The sequence below is a fragment of the Bufo gargarizans genome, chromosome 7, assembly GCF_014858855.1.
Source record: "Bufo gargarizans isolate SCDJY-AF-19 chromosome 7, ASM1485885v1, whole genome shotgun sequence".
NCBI classification, from domain to species: domain Eukaryota; kingdom Metazoa; phylum Chordata; class Amphibia; order Anura; family Bufonidae; genus Bufo; species Bufo gargarizans.
This window is the reverse complement of record NC_058086.1, coordinates 45977322-45992732: the sequence shown is the minus strand read 5'-3', so window position 1 is coordinate 45992732 and position 15411 is coordinate 45977322. Positions and strand designations below refer to the sequence as shown.

The following is a 15411-nucleotide window of genomic DNA, read 5'->3' as shown; positions in this document are numbered from 1 at the left end:
TACTGTAAACCGTGATGAGCAGGGTGTTCTAGTGGTGATGATCAGTTCTCACCTCTTCTGTCCTTTTATACTATACACCGTAATAAGCAGAGTGTTCTAGCGGTGCTAGATAATCAGTTCTCACCTCTCCTGTCCTTTATACTATGCACTGTGATAATCAGTTCTCACCTCCCCCTGTTACTTGTACTAGGTATCTTCATTCTGCTCCAAATCCCTTAGTTACAATGCCTGAAACTCTGCTGCTCATGCTCAGTAAGGACAGAACAGGAAGACAGCAGTAACCCTTTCACGACTTACTCCATACATGTACGGTGGACGTCAAGGCCCGCTCGCAAGTGCAGCGGACGCCATAGCTACTGAGTTTCTGCTGTTCTGATGTCTAGCTTTGTCAATCAAGAGGAGGGGCGAGTGTGCAGAGCACAAGGGTGTTACAAAGGCGGTGCTCCAAGGATTCAGTCCCGGCCCAGTCACTGAGTACCAGGATATTATAGCAGACAGTCGCTATTTCAAAACATTATATAACGCTGAGGGCGACTTGTAAAACTTGACCTTTATTCTACATATAGAAAAAAAAAATTATATATATTTAGTCATCAGGGTCCTGTTTGGACCAAATCTATAGTACAAAAAGCTGTCAAAACAATGGATAGTTAGCAAACATACCAACAATATTATACAGGTAAGGACAGAGGGTTGAGGTAAAGCTATCCGTATTCTTGCCCTAGAGAAACTGCTCAGCCTAGAGATACAGGTAGGTTCACTCTGTCCATGTTCCTGGGCTAACCTGTCCTTTGGGCATGCGCACTGGGCGAGGTAAACCACCCCTTTGCTTCTACAATTAATAAAGTCTCTAATATCGTAATTCTTGCTAGTAACCGAGCAAGTATTACTTTTAGAGTTTCTTAGGTAGCTACATGCCATACAGGACCCACACCGGAACGTGCCCAGTGGTTTCCGGTCCAGCCACGTGCCTTCTGGGGTTGGTCGTCAGTAGTGACTGTGGACGAGGCGGTCGCAAAGGCATCTTCCCCATCTGAAAGTAATGCGGGAGGGGAGTACATCTGACACACCAGGATCCATCAGGAGGATGGGCCAATACTTGCTGATGATGTCACTAATCGCCTGGTGTCAAAGGTCGAGATGATTCTAATGATGTCACCATCTTTCCCCTTAGGTTCCCTTGGCACCAAGAGGGTGTTGCGCTCACAGGTGACCGCGTTTTGAAATGCGTCTCTCAGGACATATTGTGGATAGCCCCTTGTTCTGAATCGATTTTGTAGTTTTCTTGATTCATGGTGAAAGCCCTCTGGGTCTGAACAGTTTCTCCTCATTCGTAGATACTGTCCACGGGGGATACTTTTTTTCAGATTTGCGGGGTGATAGCTGTCCCAGTGAAGTAGGCTATTTGTGGCAGTGGTCTTCCTGAAGGTGGAGGTGACAAGCTTGTCTCAGATTTTTGAGACCCTGATATCAAGGACTCTGGATGGAATTCAGATGTGAAGGAGAGTCCCAGCTCGTTGGTATGCAGGGCTTTAATGAATAATTCAAACTCGTCTGCACTTCCATTCCAGATAATAAAGACATCATCAATATAACGAGTCCAGAAGACAATCTTGTCACCCCACCAGGTATGCACATCAGGGAAGACCACTTTGTCCTCCCACCAGCCCAGGAGGAGGTTAGCATAAGTTGGGGCAGAAGGGCTCCCCATTGCGGCCCCCCTGAGCTGGTGGAAGAATTGCACATTCAAAAGAAATTGTGAGTCAGAACGAACTCAAGAAGGGTCACCACAAAGGCATTGTGCAGCCTGTGAAGAAATGCTCTGGTTTTTAAGGAATTCCGTTGTCGCCATCAGACCCTTGGCATGAGGGATAGAGCTATAGAGGGATTCAACATCTATGCTCGCAAGTGAGCACGATGTTTCGATATTAATGGCCTTAATTTTCCGTAGAAAATCCATTGTATAGGATGGAAGAGCGGATACGAAGCCCTTTAACACAGTCAATGTAAATACCGCTATTCTGTGTAATCGAGCCCACCCCAGACACTATAGGGCGGCCCTTATGGATTTAAGAAGCAGAGAGGAATCATGTGTTCAGATACAAATGCTGAATATTCGATATAATATATAGCACTATATTCTAAGTATTCACGAATTCTCAAAGTGGCGATATTCATGATAAAAATTTGCTATTCAAATATTCGTGCTCAACACTACTTATAACGCCCTATCACTTTCTGACACGACAAACAATATTCTAACGCGTTTCCCCTTACAGGTAATCAAAGGTTCATTAGGGGACTAAATGCATCAGTTTGGTAATAGGTTAGAAACAACAGGGTAAACATAACCAGACTGGAGCACCCCGGACCAGGAAGCATCTGACAAGGTAAAAGCCTCGAAATTGGAGTTATTCACAGTGTGTGGACACCGAAATGCGCTCGATATCAGTCCACCACATATTAAATAGTTAACACTTTTTGAAAATACAAGGCAACTTAGGGTACTTTCACACTAGCGTTTTTCTTTTCCGGCGCTGAGTTCCATCCTAGGGGCTCAAATCCGGAAAAGAACTGATCAGTTTTATTCTAATGCATTCTGAATGGAGAGTCCGTCCCTCAGGATGCATCAGGATGTCTTCTGTTCAGTCTTTTTGGCTGATCAGGCTTTTCAGAAAAACGTAGCATGCTGTATTATTACCTCCGGCCAAAAATCCTGAACATTTTGACTGAACGCCGGATCAGGCTTTTTTCCCATTGACTTGCATTAACGCCGGATCCGGCGCCGTGTGGTCAGTCAAAACGGATCCGGCTTTTGCATGTTAAACCCGAAAAATAGGAAAAAAAATGGCGGATCCGTTTTTTCCATTGTGATCGAAAGCCTTATCAGGATTCAAATGTAATCAGTTTTCACACGTTTTTCCGGATCCGGCGGGCAGTTCGAGTGTCTGAATTGAACGCCGGATTCAAAGAACGCTAGTGTGAAAGTAGCCTTAGCTGATGCAGAAGGATAGTGTGTTGGTCCAGTCCCCTCACAGATGCAGGATACTCGGCTGGGGGGCTCAATAACTCGGCCCCCTTGTGATCAGACTTGTCTCAGTTTTTACCGATATGCAACGGAGGAGACATCTCTGCAGCAGCTCAGCATACCGACAAAATGACCAACCCTGCCGGCTGCCCGATTTAATAGAGCTGATCGTGCTGACAATGCATAATTACTTACCCCTGTAAAGTTGTGTGGCTGCCGTACAGGCGCTCAACACTATAGGAAGCCCATTTGTATATTTACCAATTTACAACATTTAAAGGAATTTCAGAAGTTGAATTTCAAATAAACAGGGTTTATGTTCTCAGCTATTATTTACACGAGGGTAAGAAAAAGCCGATGTCAACATTTTACTACAGGAAATTTCTTTATTTCCTTTTTGTTTATGAAGGTGTTGGAATGTGATAAAATGCAGGAGTGTGAACTTTGGCTTACCGACTCCACCGCCCCGTGTGCATTAGTACCAGCCAACAACCTAGAGAAGTATTGATTGCTTGTTGCAAGGATATGCCATCACTGGTTGGGGTCTGACCTCTGGGAACCCTGCCTGATCCAGAGAATGAATGGACTGATTTTAGTGCAGGGAACTGCTGTGTAGGAAAAAGATGCTGAAGAGGGAGATGGCACTAACTCATTCTCAGGGTTAGGCCTCATGCACACGACCATGCCGTTTTTTGTTTTTTTTTGCGGTCTGCAAACCGCGGATCCGCAATTTGAGGAACGGGCGCCGGCAATATAAATGCCTATTCTTGTCCGCAAGGCGCAGACAAGAATAGGACATGTTATATTTTTTTAGTGGGGCCGCAGAACAGAGCCACGGAGTGCTGTCCGCATCTTTTGTGGACCCATTGAAGTGAATGGGTCCGCATCTGAGCCGCCAAAACGGCAGCTCGGATGCAGACCCAAACAACAGTCGTGTGCATGAGGCTTTAGAGTCGCAGAGGTCGATACTCCTCTGATCATAAATCACTTAGAGATGAGGATACCCCTTTAAAGTGTATACAGGCTTGTTATACAGCGGAGGGTAGCTTTCAGCCACTCCTCTACACATAATGCTTGGATGTATCTAAAGGGTTTTTCTGATTCCTGTCCAACACCACATGGTTGTAACCATTTTGTTACCTGTCCATGATGTTAAAGGGTGGCCGGTCTTAAGCTAAAAACTTGAATATGATAAAGGAGCTGTAGCTTTACTACTCAAGTCAATGGGAGCTGAACTGCAGTACCAGAGAATGGCCACTAGATGGCTCAGTACAGTTGACTTCTGGAACTGCAGCAGATTGGTGTGGGTGTTAAACCTCCAACTGTCTGATAACTTTGCCCCGGAGACCCCCTTTAATGTGTAAATTGCACGCGGTGAGCTCCGTCTGGTGGTAGCTGCAGGCAGACTAATGTTATTTGTCAAGGTCTGTGCAAGACTAGGTGGAATTCTGTATTTATAAAAAAAAAAACTAACAAAGACTGATGGTAGAAACAACCCAGATTTGGCAATTAAAATATTTCATAGTTTAATGAGTCCAAATAATACAATACAAAATATACATGGCATATAATCTGAAGAGCAATAAATAGCCACAATTTATTAACCCGTCAGTGATTACCTTGACAACGGAGTACTCTTAATATTCCTAAGCGCGGTGGCTGGAAAGTAACTTGTGCTGTGTAAAGGACACCTACCTACAAGGGAAGAGAGAACGAGGCCTGGACCTTGGAAGGTACCTTAAACCGTCCCATGCTGTGCCAACTCCTGGAGACGTTCTGCATATTCTCCATGCTAATGAGTGTAGAGCAGTGGACTACAACTCCCAGCATGAGCCGATAGATCAGCAAATGCAGAATAAGTAAATAGAAGTTGCTTCTTCTCGAACTGGAAAGTAAGGATTCCTCAAGGTGCTTCTACTCTACTGTCACAAGACGACACTGTGGGAGATTGCTCCGGTTTGTCAGTCCTACAACCATTAAAGACTGGCGCAAGAGTGGCCATATTGTATCTTAAAGGAATTCTCCATTTCTTAAAAGTGAAGACTATTCCTGTTCTGTCCAGTAAATGTGTATAGATCCATGTTTGGAGCAGACATTCCTGAGTGATCATGCTTAGAGGTGTGAATGGAGACCGACACAAGGTGCTTACTGGGCATGTGGAAGAAATGTCAACTGTGAGGATGGCCCCAGTATAGAAGTGACTGGTGGACATCCCCAGTGGGAGTGAAGTGTTTTTTGTTTTTATGGCATTAGAAGAATCTTAAAGGGGAGCAGTAAAGATGAAGACGCCCCCGCTGACTTCCTTTATATCCGGCTGGAGCTTGATCTTCGAGAAGTTATAGAAAGGAGTGAAAGATGGACGGGTCATTATGGTGGCCACTGAGCAGGGATTGGGACACTTCGTACCAGACTCAACATCTTTAACTCTTTATGTCTCTTGTACCTTAATAAAAACAATTCCCAACTTCATGGCTGGCTTAAAAAAAATATTTGGTAAAAACATGGGGAGGAGCAGAGTACCTTTAAAAAAATCATTAAAAATGACAAAATGTGAATATAAATTAATATAAACTTAAAAATTAATGCTGCATAAATAGTAAGTGAATTCTTGTACCACAGGAAATAAAATGAAATGATGGAAACGCAGAACGCTGTGATAGCGGACCGTCCTGTAACAGTCTGACGGGCAAAGCCCAACACGAATGGTCCCGATACCACAATGTGCAGGTCCTGTGCCCCATGCCTCAGCCGGCTATTGGTTCCGTAGTCAGGAGGGATCCCACTTTATTCACAGGTCGATTTTTCTTAGACTCATTCTACTGAACGAATCCCTAAAAAGCACAGAAAAGAATGTTAGAACTGAACGCGTGTCTACTATATGACGACTTAAAAGGGCATCTGTCAGCAGTTTTGTACCTATGTATCTGGCTGACCTGTTACATGTGCACTTGGCAGCTGAAGACATCTGTGTTGGTCCCATGTTCATATGTGCCCGCATTGCAGGGAAAAAAGAAGTTTTAATATATTCAAATAAACCTTAAGGAGCAACGGGGGCGTTGCCATTGCACTTAGAGGCTCAGCTCTCTGCACCTTGACAGGGCCAGGCAGTGTAATCATCATGTCTGGCCCTGTCTATCAAAGTGCAGAGAGGGCTGAGCCTCTAAGTGTAATGGTAACACCCCCGTTGCTCCTAGAGGTTCATTTGCATATATTAAAACTTCATTTCTCGCCCATTTTCCTTGGGGGACACAGACCTTGGGTATAGCTCAGCTCCCTAGGAGGCGTGACACTAAGTAAAACTGTTAAGCCCCTCCTCCATCAGCTATACCCTCAGCCTGGAGATAGAGGCTACCAGTTTTTAGCTTAGTGTCCAAGGAGGCAAGACACTCCCTGCTACTGCAGGGCTGTTTTCTCCTTGTTGTTTTATTTTTTTCTTCTAATTTTGTTATTTTATTTTTTTGTTTTTTCCTAGGGATACCAGAGACGCATTAGACCTCTCTGCTCTCCCGGGGTTGAGCTGCGCCAGTGCCAACTTATCTGCACTGCTGCCTCCCCCACAGAAGCAATAGGAGGATCTGGGCAGCAATGCTCCCCTACATCCCGCCAGCTAGGGGGTCGCCCGCACGCCAAGCCCCTCTTCCAGCTTACTGCCACTGCGGTGCCAGTGGCTGAAGGGGCGACCCTGCTGGAAGGAACTGAGGGTGAAGACATCGGTCGGTAAGATGGCTTTTCCAGCCCATACCCCGTCCATATCTGCATCTACCCCTCTGGGTACGGGGGGCACCCGTGGTCGCTCATTTGAGCGCTCTGCCAGACTCTCCCCACTCCCCTCAGGTGTATCCTCCACACCCCCACGCCGTATCGGGCTCGGCGGGGCGAGGGACATGGTGACAGAAAGGTCACCCACCTATATATCGCCGCGCTCTAGGGGCCTGCGGGCCTTTATTCTTCTGGCATGGTTCTTCATCACCGCTTCCTACATAGCCCTGGGAGTCTTCGGCAGCAGGGGGCGTGTTTTTCGCGCGTCATTTGGGGGCGGAGTTACGTTCTCCTTCACAGGAGACATTCAAGCGCTGGAGGGGGCGGAGCTTGTTCCCCGCGCTTCTGCTGAGATTTTTTGCCGCGCTTCCTCACTCCTGAAAGGAAGCTGGGACACGTGGGGGACTCTGACTCCTGTGTACATTGCTCGGTTTCTGTGGGCGCTATCTGGCTCACTGCTGTTGCTGCCTTCTGCTGCTGCTGATCCGGACCTTCTTTCTCCTGACGTTCTTCTGAGGCACTGGTAGGACAGTTAACCCTCTCCTAACCCTCCTGGTCATAGCTGCTACAACCCCTTGTGGTCTCTATATCAGAGTCCGACCACATTTCAGCATGTCAGATCCCACGGGTGCCCCCAAACCCTGGTACCATGCCTGTACCGCCTGCAAGGAACTTTTTCCGCGTGGGCAATCTGAGCCGCATTGCCTTGCATGTCAGGCCCCGATGCAGGGCCCGCTGCCCCCCCCCCCCCCGTTGCCTCTGAACCCCCTGACTGGGCTAGGTCTCTGTCTCAGGCAGTGGAAAGCCTTACACACGTAGTGGGCCGTCTCGTGGATAGACCGCCTCTCCCGCAGGCTGCCGCACCCGCTGGGAATACCGTTTCTGCCGCCCCCACTGATTCCCTGCCTCCCAGTGAATCTTCCAGGGCCCGGCATACTCAGAAACGTTCAAGGGTTGAGCGCACATCTTCTCCAGATGCTTCGCTCTCTCCGCCATGCGTGCAAGCTCAGTCAAGTCTATCCTCTCAAAGGGATACGCCTTCTGAGGGAGAACTGGCGGATTCGGACGTGGACATGGACTCAGAGCTTCCGTCCAAATTGTCGTCCGCGGTGGGGCATCTTATCACTAGCATCCGTGATACCTTTCAGATACACGATGACCCCCCCCAGCTCTGAGCAGGCCGGCGTGTCCTTTCTCCGCCCCAGACAGGCCTCCAAGGTTTTTCCCATACATGCTGACTTTTCTTCTGTGGTATCCAAGGCTTGGACTCAGCCTAACGTCCGCTTTATTACACCTAAAAAGCTGGACATTTGCTATCCCTTTCCAGCGGATTCTGTGACCACGTGGACATCCCCGCCTAAGGTTGATCCTCCCGTGGCTCGCCTGTCCAAGAGCACTGCTATTCCTGTACAGGACGGATCTTCCCTCCAGTCTGCTGAGGACCGTCGTACGGAATCCCTCTCCAAGGCCATATTCACTGCCTCTGGTTCGGCCCTTAGACCGGTCTTTGCCTCCGCCTGGGTTGGTAAAGCGGTCTCTGAATGGGGTTTGCAACTGGAGCAGGAGTTGGGGTCGGACGTCCCTGTTCAGGACCTCCGTTCCTTAGCCCAGCTAATTGTTCAGGCCGGAAAATTTATCTGTGAGGCCTCCCTTGATGCGGGTGCCCTCATTGCCCGTTCCTCGGCCCTGGCAGTTTCTGTCAGGAGGGAACTCTGGCTGAAGGTTTGGGCGGCAGACGCCGCTTCCAAACGCTCTTTGGCCGGCCTACCATTCACGGGTTCCCGCTTGTTCGGGACCCGTCTGGACGAACTTATATCAGAGGCCACGGGTGGGAAGAGTACTCACCTCCCCCAGTCCAGGCCAAAGGGCGCCCCCCGGGGTCGCGCTGGTTCGTCCCGGTTTCGGTCCTTTCGCAAGCCCACCGGGTCTAGACCCGCGGCCGGTTCTGCTTCCTCTGGCCCAGCCCAGGATAGACGCAAGAAGCCGTTTTTTCGGGCGCAACCTACCTGGCGCAAGTCCCAGCCTACACAGGCTCCCACAGGCCAGCAGCCCTCTGCCTGAAGGTGCGCCCCCACCCACCCGGGTGGGGGGCCGCCTTCTCCTGTTCAGGAACGTATGGCGGGCCCACATCTCAGACGCATGGGCGCTCGAGATTGTATCTTGCGGATACAAGATCGAATTTGCGTCCATTCCGCCAGACCGTTTCTTCCGATCCCGTCCTCCGCGGGATCCCGTACGAGCGGCCGCCTTCTTCGCGGCCATTCGCTCGCTAATGGACAAGGGTGTCGTCGCCCCCGTGCCTCCGACGGAAAGGTTCAGGGGGTTCTATTCGAACCTCTTTGTGGTTCCCAAGAAGGAAGGCTCAGTGCGACCGATCTTGGACCTAAAGCGCCTGAACCGTTTTCTCCGTCTGCAGAGATTCCGGATGGAGTCTCTCCGGTCCGCAGTGGCCTCCCTGGAAAAGGGGGATTTCATGGCCTCAATCGACGTTCAGGATGCATACCTCCACGTTCCGGTTGCTCCATGTCATCACCGCTTTCTGCGCTTCGCGGTGGGGGACGATCACTTCCAATTCGTCGCCCTTCCCTTTGGTCTGGCGACGGCTCCTCAAGTGTTCACCAAGGTCCTGGCCCCTGTCTTGGCCCTTCTACGTTCAAGAAGTGTTTTTCTTCTCCCGTACTTGGACGACATCTTGGTCAAGGCACCCTCCTTCTCTCAGGCATCCGGCAGTGTGGAGCTCACTCTGGAGACCCTGACGCGGTTCGGTTGGATTATCAACCACCCCAAGTCTTCCCTTACCCCCTCCAGACGGTTGATCTTCCTGGGGATGCTCCTGGATACGGAATTGGCGGAGGTCCGCCTCCCGTCGGACAAGCGTCTGGCCCTTCGCGGATCGGTTCGCAGTCTCCTCCGTCATCACCGTCCTTCCCTCAGATCCAGCATGCGGTTGCTGGGAAAGATGGTTGCCTGTTTCGAAGCGGTGCCGTTCGCACAATTCCGATCCCGCACCTTTCAGAGGGCGATTCTGTCGGCCTGGGACAAATCACCGAGGAGTCTGGACAGGACCTTTCTTCTGCCTCCCCTGGCTCGGGCTTCCCTCAGCTGGTGGTTGCATATCCCTCTAAGGGGAAGGTCCTTCCTTCCACTGAACTGGCTGGTGATTACCACCGATGCCAGCTTACGGGGGTGGGGGGGGGGGGTTTCCCTCCCCGATCCGTCCAGGGAGTTTGGTCTCTATCGGAGTCCAGACTGCCAATCAACATTCTGGAACTGAGGGCGGTTCTTCTGTCCCTCAGACACTGGACCCATCTACTGAGGGGCCACCCTGTTCGGATCCAATCGGACAATGCCACGGCTGTGGCGTACATAAACCATCAGGGAGGCACCCGCAGCGCTGCGGCGATGCAAGAGGTGTCCCTCATTCTCCTCTGGGCGGAGACGCACGTGCCAGCCTTGTCTGCGATTTACATCCCGGGGGTGGACAACTGGGCGGCGGATTTCCTCAGCCGGTCCACCATCGACCCGGGAGAATGGTCTCTGCACCCAGAGGTGTTCGAGGCCCTTTGTCTTCGCTGGGGTCGCCCCGACGTGGACCTCATGGCCTCCAAATTCAACCACAAGGTCCCCCTAAACCTGGCCAGGGCACAGGACCCGAAGGCATACGGCGCCGACGCGCTCGTCCTTCCGTGGCGCGAATTCTCCCTTCTGTACGTCTTTCCTCCTTTTCCCCTCCTGCCACGGGTTCTTCGGAGGATCGCGGCAGAGGGCGTTCCCGCGATTCTAATCGCCCCGGATTGGCCCCGCCGGTCCTGGTACGCCGACCTAATGTTGCTGTTGGCAGACGCACCGTGGCCACTGCCCTCCAGGGAAGACCTTCTCTCTCAGGGTCTGATCTTCCATGAGCATTTAGGCTCGCTACGTTTGACGGCGTGGCTATTGAGACCGCAAGTCTTAGCGCGACGGGGTTTCTCCGCGGACGTAGTCCGCACCATGATCCGTGCTCGTAGGCCCGTATCCTCTAGGATCTACTATCGGGTTTGGAGGTCCTATCTGGGGTTCTGTGAGTCCCGGAGCATCCCGCCTCTCCGGTTTTCTCTTCCCACGATCCTGTCCTTCCTCCAGTCGGGTCTGGACCTGGGGCTGAGCCTCAGTTCTCTGAAGGGACAGATTTCGGCGCTGTCTATTCTTCTCCAGCGTCCCCTGGCCCCTCTAGGGCCGATTAAGACCTTCTTGCAAGGGGTGGCTCACTCTGTTCCGCCGTACCGCCCTCCAGTCCCTTCCTGGGACCTGAATGTGGTGCTCTCGGCGCTCCAATCAGCCCCCTTCGAGCCTTTGCGGGAGGTCTCCCTTCGCCTTCTGTCCTGCAAGGTCATCTTTCTTGTGGCCATCACGTCTCTCCGACGGGTGTCGGAGTTAGCGGCTCTTTCTTGCTCCGATCCTTTCCTGATCTTCCACCAGGATAAGGTTGTGCTTCGGCCTGTCCCGACTTTCCTGCCAAAGGTGGTCTCCGCCTTTCACATCAATGAGGACATCGTCCTTCCGTCGCTTTGTCCCTCTCCTTCCCACCCCAGAGAACGGGAACTGCACCGTCTGGATGTGGTCAGGGCGTTGAGGATTTACTTGGAGGTCACCAGATCCTTTCGGCGCACGGACTCCCTGTTTGTGGTTCCGGAGGGTTCGCGCAAGGGTTTGGCGGTCTCCAAGGTGGCCATTGCCCGTTTCATTAAACTGGCGGTGTCTGAGGCTTATCGAGCCAAGGGCAGGGCTCCGCCTTTCGGCGTCACTGCTCATTCCACCAGAGCAGTCGGGGCTTCCTGGGCGCAGAGGCATCGGGCCTCGGCTGAGCAGTTGTGCAAAGCAGCCACCTGGTCCTCTCTGCACACTTTCACAAAGTTCTATAGAGTGCATACGCATGCATCAGCGGATGCTGCTTTGGGCCGCCTGGTTTTGCAGGCAGCGGTTTCCTGATGCTCCGGTGGTGTTCCGCCTTGGGTTGTGGTCCCTCCCTTCTTGGACTGCTCTTGAACGTCCCAAGGTCTGTGTCCCCCAAGGAAAATGGGCGAGAAAAGGAGATTTTTGTATAACTTACCAGTTAAATCTCTTTCTCGCTCTTCCTTGGGGGACACAGCACCCACCCTTCTGTGTTTTGGTTATAGGGTTATGGTCTGGCGCCCCGTTGGGTTGCTGGCTGGTTGTTTCCTTTATTGGTTGTTATCCTTTCACTACTTGGACACGCAACTGGTAGCCTCTATCTCCAGGCTGAGGGTATAGCTGATGGAGGAGGGGCTTAACAGTTTTACTTAGTGTCACGCCTCCTAGGGAGCTGAGCTATACCCAAGGTCTGTGTCCCCCAAGGAAGAGCGAGAAAGAGATTTAACTGGTAAGTTATACAAAAATCTCCTTTTTTCTCAGCAATGCGGCACATATAAACATGGGACCAACACAGATGCCTTCAGCTGCCAAGTGCACATGCAACAGGTCAGCCAGTGTCATAGATACAAAACTGCTGACAGATGCCCTTTAAAGAGAGTCTGTCACCTAATCTGAGCGTTTTAGACCGCTCAGATCAGGTTATAGACTCTTTGACAATGGTACCTTTCTTTTCTGTGTCCCTCGTCAAGATCATAAAAAATAACACTTTTTAAACATATGCAAATGAGCTTCTGCAAGTGCCCAGGGGCGGCGTTACTGCTGCAAGTGCCCAGGCCCCTCTTCGATGTGCCCATTAAAACACCCCCCTTTTAGCCCTCTGGCCCGCCGGAAGTCACGAGCGGCACCAGAGGACGGCGGGTCTGCAAGTCTCAGCGCAGTTGGCCCGCACCTGAGCGCTGCTCTGCCTATTATGGGCAGAGGAACAGCTTTTCATATTGCGCATGCGCCAGCCAACTTAAGACAGCTGCACTAAGACTTGCCGACCCGCCGTCCTCTGGTGCCGCTCGTGACTTCTGAAGGCAGAGGAGGGGGTAATAATAGGAAAGAAGGGCGGTTCAGAGGGCTAAAAGGGGTGTGTTTTTCTGGGCACATCGCCGAGGGGCCTGGGCACTTGTGGCAGTAACGCCGCCCCTGGGCACTTGTGGCAGTAACGCCACCCCTGGGCACTTGCAGAAGCTCATTTGCATATGTTTAAAGAGTGTCTTTTTTATGAACTTGACGAGGGACACAGAAAAGAAAGGTACCATTGTAATGAGGGTCAAAGAGTCTATAACCTGATCTGAGCGGTTTAAAACAGATTAGGTGACGACTCCCGTTAAAGGGTTTCCAATATTATATTTATCATGCAAAATCAACATTATTTGCCATTTCCATGCATCTAGTGAAGTGTTATTTACTTAAAGTATGGCGCTACCTGGTGGTCAAATTGTATAGCAATTATACTATGCGCAGGAGTACGGTATTTACTGAGGACTATAAAACATGTCAAAGGGGGAAGACCTACTGGGAACATACTGGGGATTATATTTACAGCTGCCAGGAGACTGATTGGGGTCCTATATTTACCTCAGTGGAGAAGGGATGTGCTGATGAATAAACCCCCTTTAAGCTTTTACCCTTAAACTGGAAAAACCCAAATTCAGATCTGACGTTCTTGGCTCAGCAGGGCGCCACTTATCCCTTTCCACTCTGGCTCAGGATATGGCAGCTGCTGATTTACCTGTGACATGCGACTGGCACCACATTCTTGTACAGCTGTGGGATCTTCCTGTTGATCAGCGGCTGCAGCGCCTCCTTAAGGCGGTGGTAGTTGCGCTCTAATTCCCGCTGATATTCCTTCTGATCTGGACCAATGAGACTCTTATTCTTCCGCAGAGCGTCCTCGCACCTATAACACAGCACACGGCAGAGCTGGAGTAAGAGAATATAACGGTGTGCAGTATACACCATTGATGCGTCACTTCCATATTGAAGTGGATTATGCCAGTCAGTGCAGTACTACCTATGGAAAATGGGTATTCTTAAAGGGGAACATACCTTTTTGTGAAGTCTTTAAAACAGAGTCTAAGTTTGTTGTGATGCCGAAATAGTTTTGGATCGTTTGGAATCTCCGACAAAAACACCTGAGCGACTTCCAGCGGACCCTGCAATAGAAAAGCCCAGGAAACATCAGCATATCCCGCCACATGGACTGTTAAAGGCTATGTACATCTTCGGGGACAATTTTCTTTGATGATTGCATTTTACACTCATTTTGGCCTAAAACACATTATTTGAATTGGTCTTTATTCAAAATATTCAGCCGTTCTGTGAAAGAGTTAACTCTTTCTAGCTGAGAGATTTCTACTTTCACTTTGTTCCATTCATCTAATAAACCTCCTTAAATTACTAGAAGATTATAAACCACATTCTAATCAGTAAGATAAGAGCTGAGCAATAATAAGTGTTATAGCTCAGGTCAGTGACAGAAAGCATAAAAGTACAGACCCTGCTTCTAGAGAATCTTAAGGCTGTACAGAGAAATAGGCTCAACATTTTTAATAAAGGACAATTGAAAAAAAGATTTTTAGCTTAAAATGAGTACAATGCAATAATAAAAAGAAAAAGGTCTCCAAAGGTGTCCATAACCTTTAATATTTGACCTAATACGGTCGGGGTGGCCAAGACGACAGCAAAATACACAAGGCTAATGCTGGCAGCGCGATACCACTACTGAAATCGCCATGACGTCTAGAGCAGTGTTTCCCAACCAGTGTGCCTCCAGCTGTGGCAAAACTACAACTCCCAGCATGCCTGGACAGCCTTTGGCTGTGCGGGCATGCTGGGAGTTGTAGTTTTGCAACAGCTGGAGGCACACTGGTTGGGAAACACTGGTCTAGAGTGTAGGCTCCTCCATGACTGAGCATGTCCACCATGTCTGTGTAACCGTGCGACAGCACCAACCTGATTCACCGTCGTCCCCACTGAACCCTGTAAGACCATCTGAAGCATTTTAGGGTCAGCCGGATCCTGGTGGGTGGCGAAGGCCAACTCCTGAGTCTTCTTCTGCATGTCCTCAATGGCAACTTCAATGGGAGTCAGAATGATCTGCGATGTATACAGAGGCCGTTACTGACGAGCCACACAACAGTCTTCTGATAAGTTTGGTCACCCAGCTTTCCCAGACAGGTGAACAGTAAAATACGCTGCGGGGATCACTACAGATCTGTCCATGTGGCTTCTTATATATAAAGCTTAAATCATTGAATAATGAAACATTCTGCAACTTTTCAAAGGGTTTATGCAACCCCTGAAATGCCCCCCATATGCCCGGGGCCCTCACACACAATTATGTACTTACCTCACTCCCCAGCACCCGCGTCGCTTCTGACAGCCGCCACCGCTGCATCTCCCTGTCGCGCAGATGTAAACATCTGGCGTGGGTGGTGGGAGTCCAGCCAATAGCAGGTGGTGACAAGCCTCCCTAGTGTCACCCGTGATGCTAGGGAGGCGCGTCACCGTCTACTATTGGCTGACCCCGACACTGGATGATCAGAGATGCAGCAGCAGCCTTGCGGGCTTCAGAAGCAACACAGGTGATGGGGAGAGAGGTAAGTACATTGTGTATGAGGGGCCCAAAGCATATGGGGGGGGGGGGACATTTAAGGGGTCGGATAACCCCTTCAATCTACTTTGTGCTTCAATTAGATCTC

General features: G+C 50.3%; 1 protein-coding gene across 7 annotated transcripts in view; it reads right to left on the bottom strand.

The window, feature by feature from the left end:
* Positions 1–4529: 4529 nt before the first annotated feature.
* Positions 4530–15411, bottom strand: part of DOCK7 (dedicator of cytokinesis 7) — a 143157-nt gene continuing 132275 nt past the window's right edge. For all 7 annotated transcript variants that reach the window (XM_044301167.1, XM_044301168.1, XM_044301169.1 and 4 more), the window contains 4 exons: positions 14663–14806; positions 13757–13863; positions 13440–13607; positions 4530–5859 (listed from right to left, as the gene is read on the bottom strand). In XM_044301167.1, the coding sequence (XP_044157102.1) occupies positions 5817–5859; positions 13440–13607; positions 13757–13863; positions 14663–14806 (462 nt within the window). In that variant the 3' untranslated portion in view covers positions 4530–5816. The remainder of the gene's footprint in view (positions 5860–13439; positions 13608–13756; positions 13864–14662; positions 14807–15411) is intronic.